General features: G+C 35.9%; 1 protein-coding gene across 7 annotated transcripts in view; it reads left to right on the forward strand.

Moving 5' to 3' along the window:
* Positions 1-23,363, forward strand: part of LOC108027275 (G protein-coupled receptor kinase 1) — a 284,279-nt gene that overhangs the window by 224,824 nt on the left and 36,092 nt on the right. The window contains exon 14 of one of the 7 annotated variants that reach the window (XM_044091484.2): positions 11,065-11,539. The exons of the other annotated variants lie outside the window; for them this stretch is intronic. Within the exon in view, the coding sequence (XP_043947419.2) occupies positions 11,065-11,524 (460 nt within the window). The 3' untranslated portion in view covers positions 11,525-11,539. Of the gene's footprint in view, positions 1-11,064; positions 11,540-23,363 lie in introns of those variants that run through there. 7 annotated transcript variants of the gene reach the window in all.

The following is a 23,363-nucleotide window of genomic DNA, read 5'->3' on the forward strand; positions in this document are numbered from 1 at the left end:
ACTTTTTCTGGTCTGACTTGGTACGCCAGACGGTGCTGGTGCTAGTTGCATAGGCTGCTGTTTCTAGTTGGGGCACCGGTGCTGGACCTTGCACAGGTCATTTTGTCTTCCCCATGTAAACTGGCAATATTCCGAGTACAGTGGATCAGGGCAATCTTTGGGGCAACTGTCTGGCTTCCTTGACAAAGGCTTTGGGAATGGTTGTTTTTGAATTAGTGAACCATTTATAGATTTAATGTTGGCTAAGCCAGTAACAGAGTTTGGCTTTCTTGGCCGGAGGCTTTCGTTCAAAAAATCAAGCTCTTCTGTAATTTTTTGTGCCGTTGCCCATGTGGGTGGCGTTTTCTGCGTGTATAATAGCTATGTGTGTGCTATTCTTTTTGTTATTTTTTTTTACCTCCGCGTCTGCCCATTACGCACTCCACTCACTCAGTCTTTCTGTTTGTTCCATCCCGGTGCCATGCCGACCCTTCTTACTTTTTTTAGCTTTCTTTAGTTCAGCCGAGAGTCCTTTAGGGTATTTTGCAGGGTTTTTGCTGGTCCATACGATGTCACGGTCGCCATTTTATGAATATAAGTCCTCGACTTTTTAGTTTAGTTTATAAATTTATTATATTATTTATTTCGGTAGCCCGGAGGCAGCATTGGTGCTGCGTCCAGCTTTGGATCGTCTCTGTTCTATCATATAATTTCTGATCAACTAAGTAAGGTCTGATTATTGGCTGAGCAGCGGCAGAGACGTTTATGTATTCATATGTATTATTATGTATGTATGTATTTACGCTAGCTTAGTGTGGAGCGCGAGGAAATATGATTAATGCCCTTGAGATCATACACTTAAGGGGTGCATGTGACAGTTTTGCTGACAATTGCAACTCGTGTATTTATCGTTTGTTTATTCTTATGCAACAATGTATGAGGTACATCACCTTGTATACTGTAATTTTATATTGTATATGTAATGTATTTTTGAATTAATGACTTCCACAGCTAAATCTTCGAATGTGACCTTAGTCAAGTTAACCACCTTAAAAGCTGTTAAAGGTGTGTTTTTTGTCCGTTAAATTCAAAAATGGCATTCGAGACATCTTTTATATATGCCCTTTGGACTGTTGGATCTTCCATTATGTTTTCTTTTATGTTTGGCGCACTTAACTTGCTTGATCATTTAGATCTTTTCTTTTATTTCAACTCCTTCTCTCGAATCGGAAACTTCATTTTCCGTCAGGTCTATTTCTTGATCTATTCTCAAAGGCGCATTAAAAAGTGTCGATAACGATATATTTAAATAATACCTATCTTTGATAGTTACTAAGTTGTTCGTAACTTGATAAATAATTCGTTCTATTTAATCACCAAAGATATAATTGTTTATATAATATTTCACCGGTAGTTCCTATGAGAGGTATAAGGTATAGTTGTCCGATCCGGCTGGTTCCGACTTATATACTACCAGCAAAAGAAAGAAGACTTTTGAGAAAGTTTCAGCCCGATAGCTTTCAAGCTGAGAGACAAGTTTGCGTAGAAACGGACGGACAGACGGACATGGCTAGATCGACTCGTCTAGTGATGCTGATCAATAATATATATACTTAATGAGATCGTCACATACGAACCACGGTTCCAATCACCAAAATGTAACGAAAGTTGTGAAACAAAACAAAATAACAAAAATAACACATCAGCTTAGGCTCTCCTCTTTTTGATAGTTCAATACGCCGAATCCAAGTCTTAACTTAAAATTACATAACTTATTCTGAATTCCAGCACATCAATACAAAAATGCATAGTTAAATATTTTCATTGCCAAAAGATGCTGTTTCGGTCTCTCAATCGAAGTGGAAAAAGTATATTGAGTGTATATATTTAGCTGGAGAATACTTTTTTAAAAACAATAAACCTATTTTTGATTATAAATATTTGCATTTTTATTATTATGCCAATTTTGTATATACTGCAGCCGTCCTATTCGATTTTCAAATGACTTAAAATTTTAAAAAGGATATGGGCCGTTCTTTTAATAACCAAACTGACAAAAGTAAAAAAATATAACTTTTTTTTCGGATAGAGCTGGCGCCCATTCAAATATTCCTCCAAGAATATGCTGTTGAAGAGAAAAAGTTGGAAAAAATATATTTTTAATTTTTTCCTTGATGTTTCTGCGTTACGTGGTACGCGGGATTTGTCTGTTAAAACTTGTTCGGTCATTTGAGATATCAAAGCAATGAAGGGTTGAACTAAGCTTTTAATTTTAAATACTTAGAATTTGGAGTTTTGATACCTAACGATTATAGTGCCGGTCCTTGATTATGCTGTGAATTTTTCAATTTGTTGGGTTTGGTTTTTTATACCTCTGCAGAGGATATATTGATTTCAGTCAGAAGTTTGCAACGCAGCATCACTAGACGAGTCGATCTAGCTATGTCCGTCTGTCTAAGCTTGGAAACATTTTTTAATTAGTTATGAATTTCGAATTAAATTTTATCAAAACCGGACAACTATACAATATAGCTGTTATAGGAGCAATCGTAAAATTGGTGGGAAAATAAAATGAAACAAATTATAGCTTTGATGTTTTTTGACATATTATATTCAAATATTCCTCCAAGAATATGCTGTTAAAGCGAAAAAGTTGGAAAAAATATATTTTTAATTTTTTCCTTGATGTTTCTGCGTTACGTGGTACGCGGGATTTGTCTGTTAAAACTTGTTCGGTCATTTGAGATATCAAAGCAATGAAGGGTTGAACTAAGCTTTTAATTTTAAATACTTAGAATTTGGAGTTTTGATACCTAAAGATTATAGTGCCGGTCCTTGATTATGCTGTGAATTTTTCAATTTGTTGGGTTTGGTTTTTTATACCTCTGCAGAGGATATATTGATTTCAGTCAGAAGTTTGCAACGCAGCATCACTAGACGAGTCGATCTAGCTATGTCCGTCTGTCTAAGCTTGGAAACATTTTTTAATTAGTTATGAATTTCGAATTAAATTTTATCAAAACCGGACAACTATACAATATAGCTGTTATAGGAGCAATCGTAAAATTGGTGGGAAAATAAAATGAAACAAATTATAGCTTTGATGTTTTTTGACATATTATCTTATAATATTGGGAATATAATTTTTTATATTTTTAATAATTTCAAATTAAATTTAATCAAAATTGGACGATTGTTACTAATATTGCCAATTGATTATTTTTTTTAACTGCAAGGGTATTCAAGCTTCTGTTTGCTGAAGTTAACTTCCTTTCTTATTTAACTTGTCTCTTACACATGCTGATCGTGAAATATTTGTACAATTTTTTCAATTTTAAAATTGTTTTGTTGCTTATTCTACAGTAATAATACATCTCGACTTGCTCTCGTGATGACAGAATTTCGTTTTTCGCACACTGTGAACTTTGTAACTTAAAAGCAGTTACAAATCTTTGGAGGTGTATTTTTTGTCTGTTAAATTCCGAAATGGCATTCGAGATATCTTATATATGCCCTTTGGGCTGCTGGGTCTTCCATTATGTTTTCTTTTATGTCTGGCGCAATTATATCTGAGGTTATTTCTTCTTCTTCTGCTTCTGTTACTGATATAAATGCAAGAATTGTTAGATCATGTAGATCTTTTTCTTTAATTTCAACTCCTCTCGAATCGGAAACTTCATTTTCCGTCAGGTCTATTTCTTGATCTATTCTCAAAGGCGCATTAAAAAGTGTCGATATCGATATATTTAAATAATACCTATCTTTGATAGTTATTAAGTTGTTCGTAACTTGATGAATAATTCTTCTATTTATTGCTTCACTATTTTTATGTACCAAAGTTCTTCCCGCATTGAAAGAATCTACAAGAACTTTTGCATGTTATTTAATGGTGTCTTTATGTATTGGCCTATTTTGGCTTATACATTTGTAAGACTTACCAAAGTTTTATTTTATTTCACGGATATAAAGAGTTAATTGTTCCCATTCCCATTAAAACTGCATTAATTTTTTAGCATTAATTGTGCATAATTTTTAGCACATTTATGTGTCCTAACACTGGGTGTATGTCTATTTCCGAGAATACTTTACAGTTTCTTATGGTAGACAGTACTATTGTTTTTTGCGTGGCGCTGCAATGAATAATCGGGGAAAAAGGTAGGTCATACCTATTCATATACTCGTTTTCAAAATATGAAATTGATAGAGGCTGTGCTCTGTTTCTAGTTATAGCTAATACTTTATTCTCAAAAGTTGGTTGATTGGCTATAGTAATGCAACCTGTGGTATTCATTTTAGGTTTTTTAAAAATTTTTGTTTATTTTTTTCAAAATTTTTATTCCTTTTATACCTATACAAATTTAATATTTTTTTTGGTTTGAAACATATTTTTAAAATAATTGTTTTCACTTTATTAATTTAATTTTATCCAGCTAGCCTAGCTTCTCTTTATCGCACTCTTTGATACATACTTATTGTGGTAAAGCACATATAAGCTTTATACAAGATGTATGCACTCATAATGAAAACAATTATTGATAATAATATATTTGTTATATCGGTATCAATATTTTTAAGATTCGATTTTATTAATGACATTAGCAGTGGGGTCCATTTTGTGACATATTTTTTCTAAAATTTCTGTTCCCAAATTGAATACCTGAAGCATTGTATCAGGAGTTGCAACGCATACGCAACGGCACTTTTTGCAAATGGGAAACCAGGGAAACCGAATGAAAGTATCAAAAAAACTGGATTTAATTGTAGGACCCGATTAAAGAAGTTCATTCATTCGTACTTTCTTCTTCAAATAAGCAATACATACATACATTTCCATGTACCTCCAAACTAAATAAATAAATATTCCTTTACAAAGGCACAGTAGGCAAATTTTATTGTAGGGTTTCTATTAAGTTCCCGCTTAATGTTTTCCAAACACCTTTGGGCTTGCGTATAAGACTCACCCATAAAGATAAGGTCACGTTTTTTAAAGAGACAAGCCGAATATTCTCCAGATGGAAGTATTATTCCTATTAAAATGACCTTCGCACTGGAGTTCTTTCTTTGACATCCATCTAATAGGTTCAATGACGTGTTATATTACCCAAAACCGAGCTACGACCTCGACTAATGAAGTAGCACCAGGCTCCTCCAAAGAGCGATAAGTTGCGACGAATGTTTGGGGGCCTGCTGCCCCCATGCATGACGCCGACGATTTTTTCCACGATGATGTGATGTTAAATGGTCCGTCAAAGCCCGAAACCATGCAACCTAAAAGTCCACTCGTTCAAACCCAAATATCTCTTTTATATGAGGTTGTATAATAAGACGTTTGTCTATAAAATTATCAACTACAATTTAGTTGTAAGCATCCTTCATTTCCATCAATCTTTCGGTCTCCAATGCTGTGCCAGATAAACAGGATAGCAAAAGCTGAAACTTACCGAATGAAGTCAACTCTGATTCCTTATTAATTAACGTTTCAATTTCATCAAACATATGATGACAACATTATGATGACGCGATGCTCTCACTTGTAGATTTGACAGCCCCTGAAGTTTTCCACGTAGTTACCGTGGCAGTTAATGCATTTTTCCTTTTTGGGGTCTTCTTTGTTGGCAGGTAGTTAACCGAATTGTGGAAGTCTTCATAAGCTACAGAGTCTGTTTGAAGTGAAAAGTATGCCCTGGTGTGTCCATACTCCTGACAATTTTTGCAGTGCTCTGGGCTGTTCCTTTTATGTGGCTTTTCCACGTTAAATCTTCGGTGCAATAAGTATTGAAGGTTATGGGTGCACTTCATTTTTCTTCAAAACTCTGTTGTCTGGTTCCAGCATGACCCTGAAGAGTGTTTGCGGCTCTTTTCACCTGTTAATGATGTTAATGACGTTCTTTACAGAAAACCCGTTTTCTTTGAGAGCATCGATAACTATCTTGGGGGTTAAGTCGGATGGATTACTTTTAGTACCACTTGCAGACCTTTGCTGCTTTTTAGTTGGAACGTGTAGTAGCTTTTCCTAGTTTCTTTAGGTATTTGGATACAGCTCGGAAATGTTCTTCAGATTTGTTCTGAAGCTTGGTTTCATGGATTTCCCCTTTTATGACCGGGACAACATGAAACAATTTCGTTGAACAGGGTTCGAGATTTTCTCCCTAATGTAAATTGGTGGGGGCTTAGGTTTTCGTTAGGCCTCCTTTTTTCTTAGATTTTTTATGATTTTTTGAAGGTGACAGTGTCGGGAAGAATTTATATGAAAAAGGGGAAAAAGTGGCTCAAGTGCTTATTACTAAACATTTAAAAAAAAATCATAAAAAATATAAGAAAATAGTTTTTGAAAAATTCTTCTTGCAGTTTCTATTATTTTTGTTTAAACAAACTTTTTGCATCAAAAAATTTAAATTTTCAAGATGAGGAAAAAAATTTAAGAGTAGACACACAAATTCGGAATTTTCAAAAAGTACCGAATAGGTTAAGAAAAGTAGTGCATCATTAAAACGGCATTTAAATTACCTTTTCATTGATGCCAAAAGTTAAACGAAGCAAGTTCAAGTTACGAGTATATTTCACTTTTCTTTATGTAATTATAAACATTAGCGGTTTCATCGCAATGAGCGTCTTTTCGCCTTATTGTCAGATTCTGGTTCGCAAATCATTTTTATTGCCGAAGACTTAGCTTAGCGTATACGGTTGCACAGACGATTTGGGCTTAAATATTACCACTGTTGGGAAAAAAACTCGATAGCACGTCACAAAGCCTACCTGTTTATTCAGTCTCGTGTTAATGACATAGTTTTTCTATCGATTTTTGGATTTAAGATCGATTTCTACATATCAACCTTACCCTCATTTCTATAAGAACGCAAAAATGGAATTAAGGTGCGGCACGACGCTGAGCTAAGCGACGCCGCTTCAGGAACGCACACTCAAGCGCAGTCGTCGGGGCAAATATACTGTAATCGACACATTCGATTTCTTTGTTTTATATTTTCTTTGAATAAATTTTTTTTATTGCATTATTAGATCGTCAAACACTAATTGTCATTTGAAAAATGTCCTGCTCATCAGACGACGAATAAGTTCTTAGCGGTTCTTTATTATAAAAATTTAAAGAGTAAAAGATATTGGCGCGGCAAAGGGTGACCGTTGCGTCCGACCGAGACGCGCCTCGTGCTTCCTTTTAATTAAAAGCAAACTTCTCAAGGCGGTAAAAACCGCAACGTGCAGCTCCGAGCTGCAATGCTCCAGTGTGCGCGAACCTTTACTTATTGGTGCAGAATCCTCATTTAAACTTTTGAGCGGAGGCCAAATAAAACTAGGTTCCCAGCATCCCTCAATCCAAAAAACTTTACTGGGATGTATTATTTTGGGAAAATATACGTTGGTGGGGGAAATATACGTTGTGGGCTCTGGTGTGTAGCGGCGTCAGTGTTAAAGATAAAATTTATTCTCTTGCTTTATTTGTGGAACGTTTATTGACTTGTAACAAGTCACAGAAAGATCGAAGGCTGCTTCAGCTGAACAAATATCCTGCGATGAAAACTGTCACCAAAACATGCACAGGCTTCCGCCAGGTCGTCCTAACCACAGTTTTTCGTGATGGAGCGCAAACTAGCAATAAATAATACTTTGATGGTAGGAGGAGATATGAGCTTTACTCTATTTTCGATTGCACAAGTATGCCTTAACGGCTGATATCTCTAAGATGTCAAAAATTTTCTATAATATTCAGGCAGCAGTTTTAAAACTTTAATTCTTGAGGTCACCCTCGACAGAGAGGATATATCATATTCGCATGGTGAACCGTCTCGCATGTCAAATATGCAGACGCAGCATTTACAGTGCCAATGCACTCAACGACGGCCATATAACAGGGCACTTGAGGGAATGTTTGGAACTTGGATTTGTATACACATATGCCGTTCAAGTACTAAAATGTATTGGTAATAATTTTAATGTATAACACTGAGTACAGTGTGCATTTGATATGTTAACATACTACATCTCCCTCCCTAATTACTAATTTTCTTAGTATATTGATTTGTATATAAGAATAAATATATATATATATATATATATATATATATATAACAACATTAAAATTTAAAACACATATATATATATATATATATATAACAACATTAAAATTTAAAATACATACATTTATATATATTCTTCTTTTACAAATTGAACAACTTTGTTATGTTGACATTTTTGATTTGCCTGACACTTTTTTTAATGGAATATTCGAAATATAAGTAAACACGTGTATCAAGATTTGGGCAAAAAAAAAAAAATGTTTTTTAATTAGAATTTTTTAAAGGTTCTAAAAAAAACTATTTTTCAAAAAGTACCCTCTGTTTGCAAGCCTTTAACTCCATTTGTAGTTATCTTTTGCATAAAATCCTCTGAAACCTTTTCTTTTTAAATACATTATTTTAAACACACAAAATTTTTAATTTCTTAAAAATATAAACAAATTTTAATTTAAAATTTGTTTTTTAACTATTGCCACCTCCAAAAAAAAGATTCCAAAAAACGATGACTGTTAAAGGCACATTATCCTTCACTGCTGAATACCAAAAATAAGCTAAAGCTAAGCACTATTTATTACAAGAAATATCGACTTGTGTTAAAATAATAATAATAAATCTTGAAAATATACTAAGGAAAAACCTACGTAAACAAATAAAATAGACTTAAATTAAAAATTTATAATTGGTAAATTAAATAATCTTTTGATCTTAATTAAAAATATTTTCTGTTTTTAATTAGAAATTATCAACAGTTGATTAAATAACTCAGAAATAACGCTATAAGGTTCTTGTGAGAGCTCGGTTTGCAACAGAACGGCCCATATAGCGGCTTGCATTTGAAGCCTTTGAAAGAACTGACCTAAGTCGAGAATTCCATTGGTAAATAAATCGGTAATATTATATCTTGTAGTAATTTGTTTTCCATGTTTGAAGAAAAAGGTCATGTTATTTAGGTGCAAGGTCACTACTTTATTATTGATGAATCCGTATATGTTGGGCTTTGAAGCTTTTTCTGTAGGTTGTCTAGGCAATTGTATTTTTTTTTCTACTGCGCAATATTTCTGTCTACTTTCATATCTTGTAGGGATCTTATTTATATTTCTGGTAATGTCTTTTAGGTCTTCGATGGTTATTCTCGATATCGCATTTGCTACGTAATTGTCTGTGCCCTTAAGATACTCTTCAGTGAAGTTCTACTCTTCTAATTCAAGCCTTATTCGCGTGAGTTTGAAACTCGAATTTATCATGGATAATAGGTAGGAGGTGTCTATGATCTGTTTTGACAGTGAAGAGTCTAACATACGTATACCATATGGCTTGAAGTGTGTAATTGCCCAATGAATTGCTGTAAGTTCTGGTTCCGTTGTACTTTTGTTACCCTCACTCTTTGTAAACGATTTTAATGCGAATGTAGCTGAAATTGGAGTCCTTCTTTGTTTTGAGTTAAAACTGCTCTACAAGCTTGCTTCCTACTTCTTTTTATAATGCAAAATTATTTGCTGAAATCTAGGTATTGTAACAATTTTGGTTCTATTTAAGCCGATTTAAGATGTTCAAACGCATGCTGGCATCCAGGTGTCCATTCAAATTTTAAAATTTTTTTTTGCATAATTTAGTCGGCAAAGTTTTTAAGAAAAGTTCTACAATAGTTGTTTTATTAATAGTTTTATGACGTCGTACTTTTTGTCGTCTGGCAAGATTCCTTTATCGTTAATGTCATAAAAAAGTGACTATGCATAAAAAATTATTATTTTTCAGGATTTAACTTGAAGTTGTATTTCCTATATTCTCAAAAACATCAGTTAAGTTTTTAAGCACATTTTTTTTGAAACAACCAATGACTATTAGATCATCAATATAAAGGAATGGCTGAAAAGGATCTTGGCATTATTTTTAAGTCGAGTGGTTATCGCGATACGAACCATTGCTTGTTGAAAAGGACCTTATCTCTCTTATTCAAGAATGTAACTGATCTCTCTAATTCAAGTTTGATTTGTTGAAATCCTGACATTAAGTCATGGTATGAAATATATTTTGCTCTACCTAGTTGGTCTAAAATGTCATCAATTCTAGGTAGTGGTAGTCAATTACTAATCGCCATTTCTTTTTATCTATGTCCGGGATGGACTTTTTGAAACTGGCATAATATATTTTGTTCTACTTAGTTGGCCTAAAATGTCATCAATTCTAGGTAGTGGTAGTCAATTACTAATCGCCATTTTTTTTTACCTGAGTCCGGGATGGAATTCTTCGGAACTGATAAGAGTGGGTTGTTATATGCATATGATGGTACCTTTATTTCTTTCCATTCCATGCTGCTTTTATCGCTATTACATTAACAGAAAACGGATATTTATTTACATCCGAAAAAAATCAATGGGAAAATTGTAGGTTATATCTTTAAAAAGCCTAGTTCATTTTCGAGTTCATTAATTGACACTGAGCAGTTGTGCAATTGAAGAATGGCTTCCACCCGCTCAGAAAATTCGGGGTCCTTTCTAAAGGTTTCTCTTATTGCTTCATATGTTAGTATAATTAAAATATTTTTATCAACGTTTTTATTTATTGTTCCTCTATTTTTTTATTCGTACCTATCCATATATTTGTATGTTCACTGAACATACTACATTACAACTCATTTTGTGGAGGGAAAAATCCGCCTAATTTCTCATAACATCGTCTTAATACTGTCACGTATGGGACAGCCTCAGCCCCGTTTTTAGCCATCCGTTGTCTTTTGAGCTCTGAAGTTTTGATCTGAAAAAAAAAAAACTGCAAGTCAGCGTAGAGTAATAGAGGGCCAGCTGATTCGGTTAAATTCGATTCTTCAGCTTCCGTTAAAACACTTGAGATAAAATCCTCAAAATCACTAGATTTATTATAGCTTTATCAGTATCATCTCAAACCTCGCAGAGAAAAGACGTGTTACTATTGAGCTCCTGTAGTCTACCTACCAACAACCAAAAACAACTACTAACAACTGCTTATCAGAACAAAACAAAGAAGTGCGTAAAACAAAATAGTCACTAACAAATGTCGATCTTACTTTCGGCAGGCCACTCCTTAAAATTGACAGTACCTGGCGCACAGAAGATAACCTTTTTGGAGGCGATCACTTCCCCATCATAATTAACCTCTGTACAACAATTACTTCCAACTTGCAACCAACCACACGCAAACCCACTTTCATTATTGATAAGGCAGACTGGCATAAATTTGCCAAGCTAACAGAAAACTTCTCTGCACAACGACCACCGAGCACAAACATAAACAAAGAAGCTGCAACAATACAAAAAATTATCCTTTCGAGCGCTCACAAGGCTATACCACAAACAGACCCAACGGGTAAGCCTCATAATGTACCATGGTGGAACAACAATCTCAAAAAACTACGAGACGATAAAATGAAAAAACTGAACGAACTTAAAAGAGAAATATCTACATCAAACATTGTACAGTACAAAATGGCAAATGCCCTATTTAAACTAACACTCAAACAAGCTAAAAAAAGCTAACATTAACAAACTCACATCGCAAATCTCACTGACATCCAACCCAAATCGATCTGGAGCAACATCCGTCGCTTTTGAGGCAGTAACCCTCAAAAACACATACAATGTATATTCAACCCACCCACAAAACAAAACACTAATAAAAAATTTGAAATTGCTCAACTCTTTTGCCAAAATTTCTCAGAAACTTCCTCCGACAGAAATTTTTCAAGTACCTTTATCAATCACAAACAAACGTCACTTAGCAATACCATTCACCTTCCACATATTCCTAGCAAAAGAGCAACCGAAATAGAAAAACCCATAACTGCAATAGAATTTTCAGCAGCATTAACTACATTAAAAGGAAACACACCAGGATTTGACAGAATCAACTACACAATGCTAAAAAACCTGGATAAAACAACAAAAAACAGAATTATTAACCTCCAAAACGCCATACCAAACAACTACATCCCACAAACATACAAAAATAGCTTAATAATACCGATCCTAAAACCAAATTCAGACAAAACCTTGCTTAACTCGTACCGCCCGATCGCACTAAACTCATGCCTAGCAAAGCTGCTTGACAAAATAATAGCAAAAAGGCTGTGGTGGTTTGTAATAAACGACAAACTAATCCATAACAGTCAAACTGGCTTTAGAAAGGGGAAATCGGCTATAGACAGTCTACTACTCATAGACCATCTTTTAGCACGAGCTCTCTCAAGAAGAAACCATGCATCCATTATATCACTAGACTTTGCAAAGGCCTTTCATAGAATTGGCATCCACTCAATACTTGACCAACTTATAATCTGGAAAACTGGCCCAAAAATTATTAACTACGTAAGAAACTACATGACAAATAGAAAACTACTCGTGCGCATTGACTCTGAAACCTCCTCCTTTTATCCAATGCAAAACGGCGTTCCTCAAGGCTCCCCACTCTCCGTGGTCCTGTTTGTGATCGCATATAACTCACTATCAGAAAGGTCACACTTCATCCGAACATCAGCCTAAGCGCAGGAGCCATATTATCTACCACAAAATGCAAACACCTCCACGTTTGCAGAAAACATAACTGTAACTGCACCATAACAACAGGAAACACGCAAATGCAAGAAGTAACATCATTAAATTAACTACTAAACAACAACCTCAAACAGTATATTAACGTAATAAAATGTCTCTCAAACGCAAATTTTAACTGCAACACCTCTACACTCCTAAATGTAACAAAAGCAACCATCGTCTCAAAAGCAGACTACGGCCTTCCAATCTACGGATACTGCCCGTACACAACACTGCGCAAAGTAAAGACAACAATCAACACAGCCTTTAGAACTGCCCTCGGAGCCTTCAGAACCACCCCCACAAATAACATACTATGCGAAGCAAATGCAGACGCTTTAGAAGACAGACGAGAGTTCTTTACGTCAAAAATCATTAAGTCCCTAGTTAACGCCAAAACCTCCCCAATATTAAAAATTTTAAAAACATATCGGTCGCCTAAACGTCCACAACACAAATCAACAATAGATCGTACTATAGAATACTCACAAGTCCACCTACTGCCATTTAATCAATTAACATCACCCACACAAACCTCACCGCCTTGGAACACAAGACCTCTAAAAATAAACACATCGCTAAATAAATTCGACAAAAAAAGTAACTCTCCAGAAATTTTTTGATTAAAATTTACAGAAATTAAGTCAAAAGACGAACACAAATACACATACATTTACACCGACGGATCTCAAGCAAACGGCATCACTACCATGGCAATCACAAACGAAACTGAATGCATCAAACTTTACCACCTACCACACTACTCTTCAGTGTTTTCCGCAGAGCTACCGGCAATAGTAGAAGCACTGCAATTACATAAAACTAAAAGGGGCAAATTTTTGCATATGCTCAAACTCTCTGCCATCGACCCAATTAAAAACACTAACAACAGCGAACACTATATCTCAAAGGCTCGTAATCTTCTACAAAAAAACAATAATAAATTTAAACTGCTTTGGATCCCCGGTCACGTGGGAATACCTGGAAACGAACTTGCAGATGCCCTAGCAAAAAACGCTACAAGACAACCACTCGCAACCATGGAAAACTTAAACACGCAGGACATATTTAGATATATTAAAAATACATATCTCTTGAAAATGCAATCAAACATATCCAAAACTTCACGCTGGTAGCAGTTAATCATCAACTCAACTGCCACCAAATTACCAAAAACATTCACTCATCGATCTCACGTAGAGACCAGATAATAATAACAAGGATCAGGCTTGGTCACACAAAAATTACACATACACACTTTATGGACCGAACTGTAACCAGGACCTGTCCGTTCTGCAATGATACCAACGATGCCTTATCAATTATTCATTTACTGACTAACTGCAGGTCACTAAGCTACCAAAGGCAACTGATATTTAAAAACACCAATTCACTAGAATCCATCTCAAACCCCACATTACCAAACATTTCAAAACTAATACTATTCCTAAAGAAACAAGCTTATATTACCTCATTTAGGATAATTCTAATTTAGCCAAAATGTACATATAAAATAACACTCATGTAATTATTGTAAAAAACCGAGCTGAAGGCCCCCGTTGCTATTGCTCAACCTTACTTCTACCTACTAATTTTAAATTACTTGGTAGATCTTCATAAATAAATAAATAAATTATAGCTTTATTCTTTAAAGAACGCCACATTTGGATCGTTACAGCGCGGTTGCTTGTTTCACTAGGTTTATTGTGTCTCTTGATCACTAGATTAAAAACATTGCTTCAGGAGCCGTGGCGGTAAAAATTGGATTGGGGCGATTTTGCGAACCAGAAGTAGAATTTACTCTAATTATACATCGAGAAACAAAATCAATCGCAAGTAATGAGCTCTGCTGGCCTTAAGTAGCTCCAATGCTAGATAACTTTGAGTTGGAAAGCATACATTATCATTATTTTAGCAAAATAAATAAAATTATATTTTTTCGGGTTGGTTAATGTACTAAGGAGAATTGAGTAGAGTAGCATACATCAAGCAAGAAAAATCAAAAAGTTAGACTATACATATTCAGCGTCTAAATTCCTTCATACACACAGCGAGATAGAAGGTGTGACTTGTCAATTAATTCTTAATGTTGATGCCCACATTCCATTATTGCTGGCTCAAAAATCGCATTTTATTCTCCACAGTTTACTTCATTTCATTAACATACAGGTGCCAAATTAGTGGTGTCACATTTGAGGTAGCAGATTTGGCTCGAAATTTAAGGGTTATGGGTGGTCCAAAAATGATATTTCTTTAAAGCCCTGTGAGAAACGGCCCATCAAGACTCGTGTGTTGCCATCCTCGTGTGTTTTTCGTCAAAGTCTGTTCATCCTTAACTCCTTGTCGATCTTCCTATTGAAGGTTTTTTCTGGAAAAGATTTACAGCGACAACGCCACCAACTTAGTGCTAGGGAGTAAGGTCCTCGTCGAGTAGCACGCAGCGATTATCAGAAACAAGCTCAGCTGACGACGTACGCGGCTCAGAGAGGTGTCGAGTTGTCCTTTATCACATTGAGGTCACAACACTGTGCCGGACTATGGGAAGCAGCCGCCAATCAGCCTAACATCGCTTGCTGCGAGGGCTGGCAACTAACAGCAGACGAGTTGAGCAACCACCTGGTAGAAGTGTATAGGCTCTTCCCCACACCAATCTACAACAAGGCCAAGTTCGAGTATTTGAACCAGTGGCGATTGTTGTCGGCTATTAAGCATTAGTTTTGACAGAGTTGGTCCGAGGATTAGAGGATTACCTTGGCAGTCTACAGCAGCGCAGCAAATAAAGCATCCAGGGGCCCGATCTGCACATTTGATGCCTGGTTTATTCACGGGGACAATTTGCCGCTGCTAAGGTGGTTTACACGGTGAGTGGTAGCAACTACCTTCGGCGACGACCGGAAAGTACGTGTTGCCGAAATTCGGATATCTGGAGGCGTCATTAATCAACTAACTGGCGTTGGTGCCAAGTGGCAGCACAATCGATAAAGTTAAAGCGCAGGTGGCCTATAACGGTATGTTGGAGCAGTCTATATAAATATGTATGTAAATGCATAAATGAGAAAGGAACTAGGGGAAATGCAATTAAACCAATTGTAAATATTTGCAATCACATAAGAGCGTTGTTTTAAGTTGCGCTCAAGCTTTGGTGATAGCTGAGTCGCAATCTCTTATACTAATGAGCTTTATAATTTTTGCAGTGCAATAAAATTGTTAAAATAGAACTGCAGCGCCTTTTTTGAGTTCGACCTCGGAAATTCCCCAGCTAGGTCTCTAGACGTAGGTCGCATTTTTAAACAACATTTTGCGTGAAAAACCTCACTGACATTCCGTACACGGTTATTCGGTGGTTTCAGTAGTAATTTTTCTCGGTCTGAACATTCTCATTAAAAATGCTAATTTATTTATGTTTATTTTTCCCTTACGGCTTAAATGTCATTTTACATGGAGTGGTGTTACAAAATCTTAATTATCTAAGAATGATGAAGAATGAAAGTTTGGTGTTCTTTAACATACAACATCCTGAGCTTGGAAATAACATTTTTTATTTAATTCGGATTTTTGAATTACATTTTATCAAAATCTGACGAATATATCACATAGCTGCTAAACGAACGATCGGACACTTGGTGGGAACGGACGAATCTAACATAAAGCTGTCAAAGAAACGGTCTAAAAAAAAGATTAAATTAATTTTGTTCTTTAATATCACTGAAGTCCGCAACAATCCTTAAAAAGTTAACTTAACGACAATCCTTGCCAAAGTTAACTTCCCTATTTGTTTAAAATATAACCTTTTACGCTTAGAAATAACATGTTTTAATTAATTCTGAATTTCAAATTAAATTTTATAAAATCGGACGACTATATAATATAGCTGCCATAGCAACGATCGAAAAATTGGTGGGAAAATAATACGAAAAAATTAATCCTTGGTGTTTTTTTTACATACAACCTCATACGCGTGGAAATATAATTTTGTAATTAGTTCTAAATTTCGAATTTAATTTTATCCAAATCGGGATAACTATATCATATAGCTTTCATGTGATATATCCGAAAATGGGTGGGAAAATAATATGAAACAAATTATAGCTTCCGTGTTTTTTGACATATTGTTCTATATTTTTGGGAATATAATTCTTTATATTTTTAAGAATTTCGAATTAAAATTAATAAAAATGGGGCGACTTAAACATATAGCTGTTAAAAAAACAGTCAAAGAAGTAAAAAAATAATTTTTTTTAATATCACTGAAGCCGGCGACAATCCTTATAAATTTCACCTGGTGTTACTCACGTTGAATACAATAATAAAAAAAGAATAAAAAAAATAGCCCTTAATTCAAGAAATTCGCCGTTAAATCAAGAAAATCACCTATGATTTTAATCCTACGGCGACTTGCGTTTATTTTAGGTAAATAATTTTCTTGATTTTGTGGTTGTCCATTTCTGGAAATAATGACAAATTTTTCTTAAATGTACGGTAAAAAACAATAAAACTGAGGATAATTTTCTAAAATAAGAAAAAAATTTGGTTGGTTTCGTATACCAATTATTACATGGGAGTATAGTCTATAAATTTTTATATTTTCCGGAATTTATTAAAGATTTAGTTTATATAAAAACATTTTATGTTCATATAAATAAGCAATGGAAAATTTCTTACCTCATGCAACCCCGGCGAGAACTCGAACACGCGACTGCTCACATCATAGCCAACCGTCTTAACCACTCAGCCGCGCGGGCTTCTTGTCATGCAATGACTAAAAAGGGCTGTGGTGTTTTTGGTTCAGCTTTACGCATATCTATAACATTTTTTTAAATCAATTTTGTAGATAGAAAAGTGAAACTAATAAGAATAAAAATTAACTAAATTAAAAAAAGAAAAAAAATGCATAAAGCGTTCCCTTGCCTTGGTGTGAGTCCGAACCAGTACTTTTCTAAAATTGTTTATTGACGTCTCTACCAGCAATATCACCATCAAAATGCATAAAAAAGTCACTTTTCCCTTAAAATATGGATATTTCTTTACAAAATTTAAGGAAAAATTTACCATTATTTTAAGAAAAAAATCAAAAAAAAATCGCCATCAGTTGGAAAAAAAATTTAGAAGAAGAAGAGAAAAACTCTTCTTTATAGAAAAAGAAAAATTTTGGCGAAACTCCGTTAATTTTAGAAATTATTTCTATTATCAAAAAGTTCAAGAAAATATATCTTAATTCAAGAAAATATTTCTTAATTCAATGGCGTCTTAAAATCACGGGCAATTTGGGAGACATTTTTTTTTGGGTGCACCCTACCTATAAGCTCCTCCCACTCCAACTGCATTTTCATGCCACTTATTGGTCAGGGTGGCTTTGTTTTTTGGCCATGGTATTGTAGCGAGCTGCGTTATAAAAAAATGTTATGATGCTTTTGTGCAAACCGTTATGTAAACGTTTTCAGATATCGATTCTACACTCTTGTTTCCCTGAAATTTGGAAGGAATCTTTTATGTAAATGGAATTCTTTAGGAAAGAGAGTTTCCACAATGTACCCCTTTCAAATTTACCCCATAAAAGACCAATCGCGTTCGGATAAATGCCTCTTCATTTCTGTGAACATAGCTTTACGAAAACAACGAAGGAACGCTGGTTCGGGACGTGGCAGTTCTGAAACTGATGCTTCTAAAGTTAGCTTAAGTGTAGGATAGTAGGCTTATTCAGGATTTGAGAGATAACGAGTTAAAGCTCCAGATGTATAAATTAAGGCGTAAAACTTTACCAGAGCAGTTCAAGACCAAGTTCAGAGTTCTAAAGAGACATTTGTAAGACCGTGAACAAACTCATGGGACGTTGTGGGACGAGAACATTTAGCATACAATAAATGGCAGAAAAAAAAATCGCCCAAAACGATAAGATGATAGTTATTGACAACGGATAAATGAATACTCTATATTTGAGCATAAGAACACCGCCGCCAAGGCGAACTGAGCAGTCACATCTATAGATAAGATAATTTCCCGCAAATTTTTCGCAATCAGGCATAGGGAATTAATCCATGTTTCAGGAAAAGGCATTACATTGGCCTAAACCGAATTAGATTGGCATAAAATGAGACACTTTTGACGTAATGTTTATTAAGTTTTATTATTCATTACTTATTATTTAGTTTTTTGAAATTTGAATTTTGAATCTTAGGCCCGTTAACCCGAGGATTAAGCTTGTTAACGTACTCGTGAGGAACGACATATTCAGGCCATATAGAGACATTAAGAGCCCTATCAAGATGTACCTCCAATATTAAACGAAGATATTTCACGTTTTTGAATACACCTGAACTTCAAGATGGTTAGTTTTGTTTGAGAAAGACACAGTGTGCTGCACTGTGGTTTTTGATATCCTCTTTAAAAGTAGGCCATATAGAGACACTAAGAGCCCTATCAAGATGTACCTCCAATATTAAACGAAGATATTTCACGTTTTTGCATACACCTGAACTTCAAGATGGTTAGTTTTGTTTGAGAAAGACACAGTGTGCTGCACTGTGGTTTTTGACATCCTCTTTAAAAGTACCAGGACTAAGGCGGGAAACAAAAATGAGCTTCTACTGTGCCATGCCCAATAAGGGCATATGTTCCCTTTGAGGAGCTCCAGATAAGGTTGACTGCGATAGTCCCGTGTTAAAGGCGACAAAAAAGTGCCGGAGCCATTTGTAACAGCTCGCGACGAAGATGCATGCTCATTGTTGACAGGCTGCAGATCAGGGGTTAAAACGGGATCAGGTGGTTCAGAACACTCAGTGACAGCTGAAGGTCCGGAGGAAACGACTGCACTGCGACCGTCTGCTTCAACCAAAAAGGGGTAACTGGTAGTTAAACGATTAGACCAAGGTGTTGGATCATAACCGGAGCCAAGAGCAGCAGCACACGACATAGAATTGGCAGAAAATAATATAAACGAAGAAAAAAGAAGCAATTGAAGCGATAGGAACTGCATTTAAATAGATGGCGAAGTCACCAGACCACCACTGGTGTATAATAAAAACAGTCACCGACTACCTCTCATCGAGTGCGGACGTCTGTAACTTTTTTCCCGGCAGTTATATTCGTGCGATTTACAATCAAATTTTCTCTTATCTCTAACGAACACCCGAACTCCACCCAACAGCATGCAAAATAGTGCGAAATTGATGTTAAGTACCACGAAACACTTAAGCTCGGAAGCTGAGATAAGGGTCGAATTGAAATCACAGTCACGTCCATGACGTTTTTAAATCCACTCGGACAAATTAAGGGGTCATCAAGCCCTTAGACTGTTATCAAGATCAATCCGAAACAACCTTACGAGCAAACTGGATATTTGTTGGCACACAGTCAAGGTTGTGGAATATACCCAATCCAATGAGGTGCAAAAACTGCCAAAAGCTTCGTCATACGCAAAAATACTGTGAAAACAATGCCATGTGGTGTACCTGTAACCTCCCCTCGCACCAACCTAAAAAATGCACCAGAATTGAGTGCGCAAGCTGCGTTGATAAACACCGCCTGCCCGTCATATAAACAGCAAAAAGAAACACTCCGAATCAAAACTTCAAAGAAATGCAACAAAGTTTTAAATACAAATATCCTTAGCACCGCCCTTCAACTTAGTCTTGATAGGCTAATTAGTATTATTATTATAGATACATTCCCCCTTCTCAGACATTCAACAGCAGCGATATTTCAAATATAAGAAACAGCCTACGTGTTCCCTTCTAATGTTAGATGACTCAATGAATGAAACCTACTATGGGGTTCACCTGTATCCCATGTTCGTGGCAAAGCCTTGCAGCGAGCCAAAGTCGATTCCAATATGATGACCTTAAACGATGACTCAGCAACCCACATTTCTACCCATAACAAACAGACACATGTAGATGTATCTTTCATTTCTCCACAACTGGCACATGTTTCTGAATGGTCTGTTTTCAAATCTCCACATGACAGTGATATCTTTCCCATTCAAATTGTTTTGTGTCTAAACCCCAGCCCAGATTGTTCCCCTTCTTTGCCTAAACATAAAACCCATCTAGCAAACTGGAAACTCTTCGAGAGGGACTGTGCCAACTTTCCTCTACCACCATCACCAAGTGGCTCAAGTACCCAAATGCATCCGTTCCTCTGCCGATCGCAGTATTCCATAAACCAAGTGTATATGGCACAAAGCCAAAAACTCTGAAATGAAAAACAAGCTTTGTTCTACACTTTCAAGTCCAACTTAACTACTTACATCTCTTGAATTACAAGAAATCCAATTCTGGTTTTAAAAGGACCGTCTTGACTGCTAAGCGATGATGCATGGAACAATTTACCTCACGAATCTCGCCCCTGTCGAGCTCAAAAAAAATTTCGTCCGATGTCAACCGCCTAGCGGGAGTGCCTCCCACCCAAATAAAGTGCCTGAGAACCGAAGCTGGGTTTGTTAGCAGTAAAAGTGAAATAGCTGAGGAATTTGGTAATACTTGGTAAAATTATTCTGCAGACTGCATTTTCTCTTCGAATTACGTTGAACAAAAACAAAGCTACGTAAACAGCACAAACCAACCAAACTCTCTATGCAATGCTGCGAAGCAACTTAAGCAAAAATTCAGTCTCTTGGAAATGGAGCTTGCCACTTGAACTTCCAAAGGGAAATGCGCTGGGTATGAAGAAATATCGTATGCAATGCTGACAAATATTCCCCTACTCTTAAGGAAAATTTGTTTGAAATCTTCTTCTTCCTACCAACACGTCTGGAAATCAGCGACAGTAATCCCTATTCCGAAGCCAAAGAAATCTGACCACAGCACAAAAATGTTCCGTCCCATCTTGGTCCCCTCCTGTCTTAAGAAAATAATGTTATATTATGTCATGTTGCCACCCAAAATCACCTAATCTCTTAGTACCACGTAGCGTTTAAAACGAGCCACTCAACCATAGACGCTCTGCTCAGATTTCAACACTTCACGTCGATGGCCCTTTCTACAAAAATCACGTATCTGTTCTGGCTACGGATTTTGAAAATGCTTTCAACCGCGTGGGGTAACATTCAGTATTACACCAACTTGAACTCTCGGGTGTTGGTCCAAGGCTTTATATCCTTATCAAAGTCTTTATGACCAATATAACTTTTAGGGTCAACCTCACAACTTTACAACAGTATACTTCAGGGTTCCCCTTTATTGGTGTTGCTCTTTATGGTTGCTTTTGAGCAAATCACATCCATTCCTAACAACCTTAAATATATATCCATCTCGCTGTATGCGGACGTCAAGGAAACTTTTTGTGAAGTTTTGAAAGAGCAATGGGGTACTTCATTCTGGGCTTTACTCTCCATTGAAAAATGTCAGGTCCTACATATACGAGTATGTCGTAACTACAATTGTAACTTTCTCGAACTTGTATACTGGAACAAAAGTATAACGTATACGGATAATGTAAAAATTTTAGGGATTATCTTAGAATCTAGTTTTACATTTAAAACACACTGCTTAATATAAGGAAAACAGTTAAAATATCGCCAAAATATAATTAACTTTCTTAGCTTTATGTATTCACATGTACATATTAATACTCTTAAAAACATAACCGGAGCATTAAAGCTCTCCAAAATACACTACGTACTCCCGATCTTTGGCTGGTGCACAGCCACACATATCAAGAAAATTTAACCACCGTACCATGGAGCTGGAAACAGATCACTATACGCGTTTCCTACATCATCTATAAAGTGCATACTTGTGGAATTAGGACTACCAAGCATTCCCACAAGGATAAAATAAATTCTCCTCTTTACAATTCCATGTTCGTTGCAGAAGCCACTGCAGTGTGCAGTGAACTGCTATATTAGCCTGCTGCTTTGACACAACCTTACACTACCTTATATATTACCCCTTGAGAACTTAAAAAGTGTTGTAATGGAATAGTTTTAACCATAGGTAGAGGAGTTTGAATCCTACATGCACCAAAATACATCTCCCAGCTGCGACCGGTTGATCGTAGTGCAGCATTTTCATCGGGTCAAAATTGTCCAACTTCTAGTCTCTGCGGTGGATTTCCGACCTACTAAATGATTGCCCGGTATGTCTAGCATAAGAGAATACTTTTTTGGGCCCCACCTACCTACACAAACCTTAGAATGCCCATCCGCAGAAAGCATTAAAAAAATTCACGAATTCATTAAAAAAGCAAAGCTTGATATATAAAAAGTGAAGTAAAAATATTAAAAACAAATGTATAAGTATACTTATAACCATAACAAATACCTAGAAAAATAAAATTACATCCAGAGTAGACGTGATGGCTAATTTGGCAATTAAGTTATTCATTTTAATTGTAAATAAATAAATTTCTGAGCATCAAAATATATTAAAAAAAATGCCAAAATTAGTTTTTCATATACCAAAGGGATAGTAAGAACCAAATTTAAATAACGGGTGCAATGCTTTTATTAAGAACACGGGCCGCCCTGAAACAAGGTTTCAAAACTAGGAAGTACAGCTAACTTCGTCTTAGACCGGGTCATCTCTACAGTAAGCGTCTTAATTTTTACGGCGCGAAGGGGCTTCCAATACTCGCGCTAATATCCAAGATGACGAGTTGTCTACTGTGATGTTACGTTCCTTTTTGCTCCACTTTTGACGTTGCTGCAGGGATGTTAAATACTCTTGGCGCCAGCGTTTCCAGAACCCTTGGTACATTACTTGCAAGTGCTGCCAATAGTCCAGACGATTGATCGGTAAATGAGTCAGGTCTCCCTCTAAAACAGTTGTGAATGTTCGTCCAATTAAAA

The sequence above is a fragment of the Drosophila biarmipes genome, unplaced genomic scaffold, assembly GCF_025231255.1.
Source record: "Drosophila biarmipes strain raj3 unplaced genomic scaffold, RU_DBia_V1.1 ptg000009l, whole genome shotgun sequence".
NCBI lineage: Eukaryota > Metazoa > Arthropoda > Insecta > Diptera > Drosophilidae > Drosophila > Drosophila biarmipes.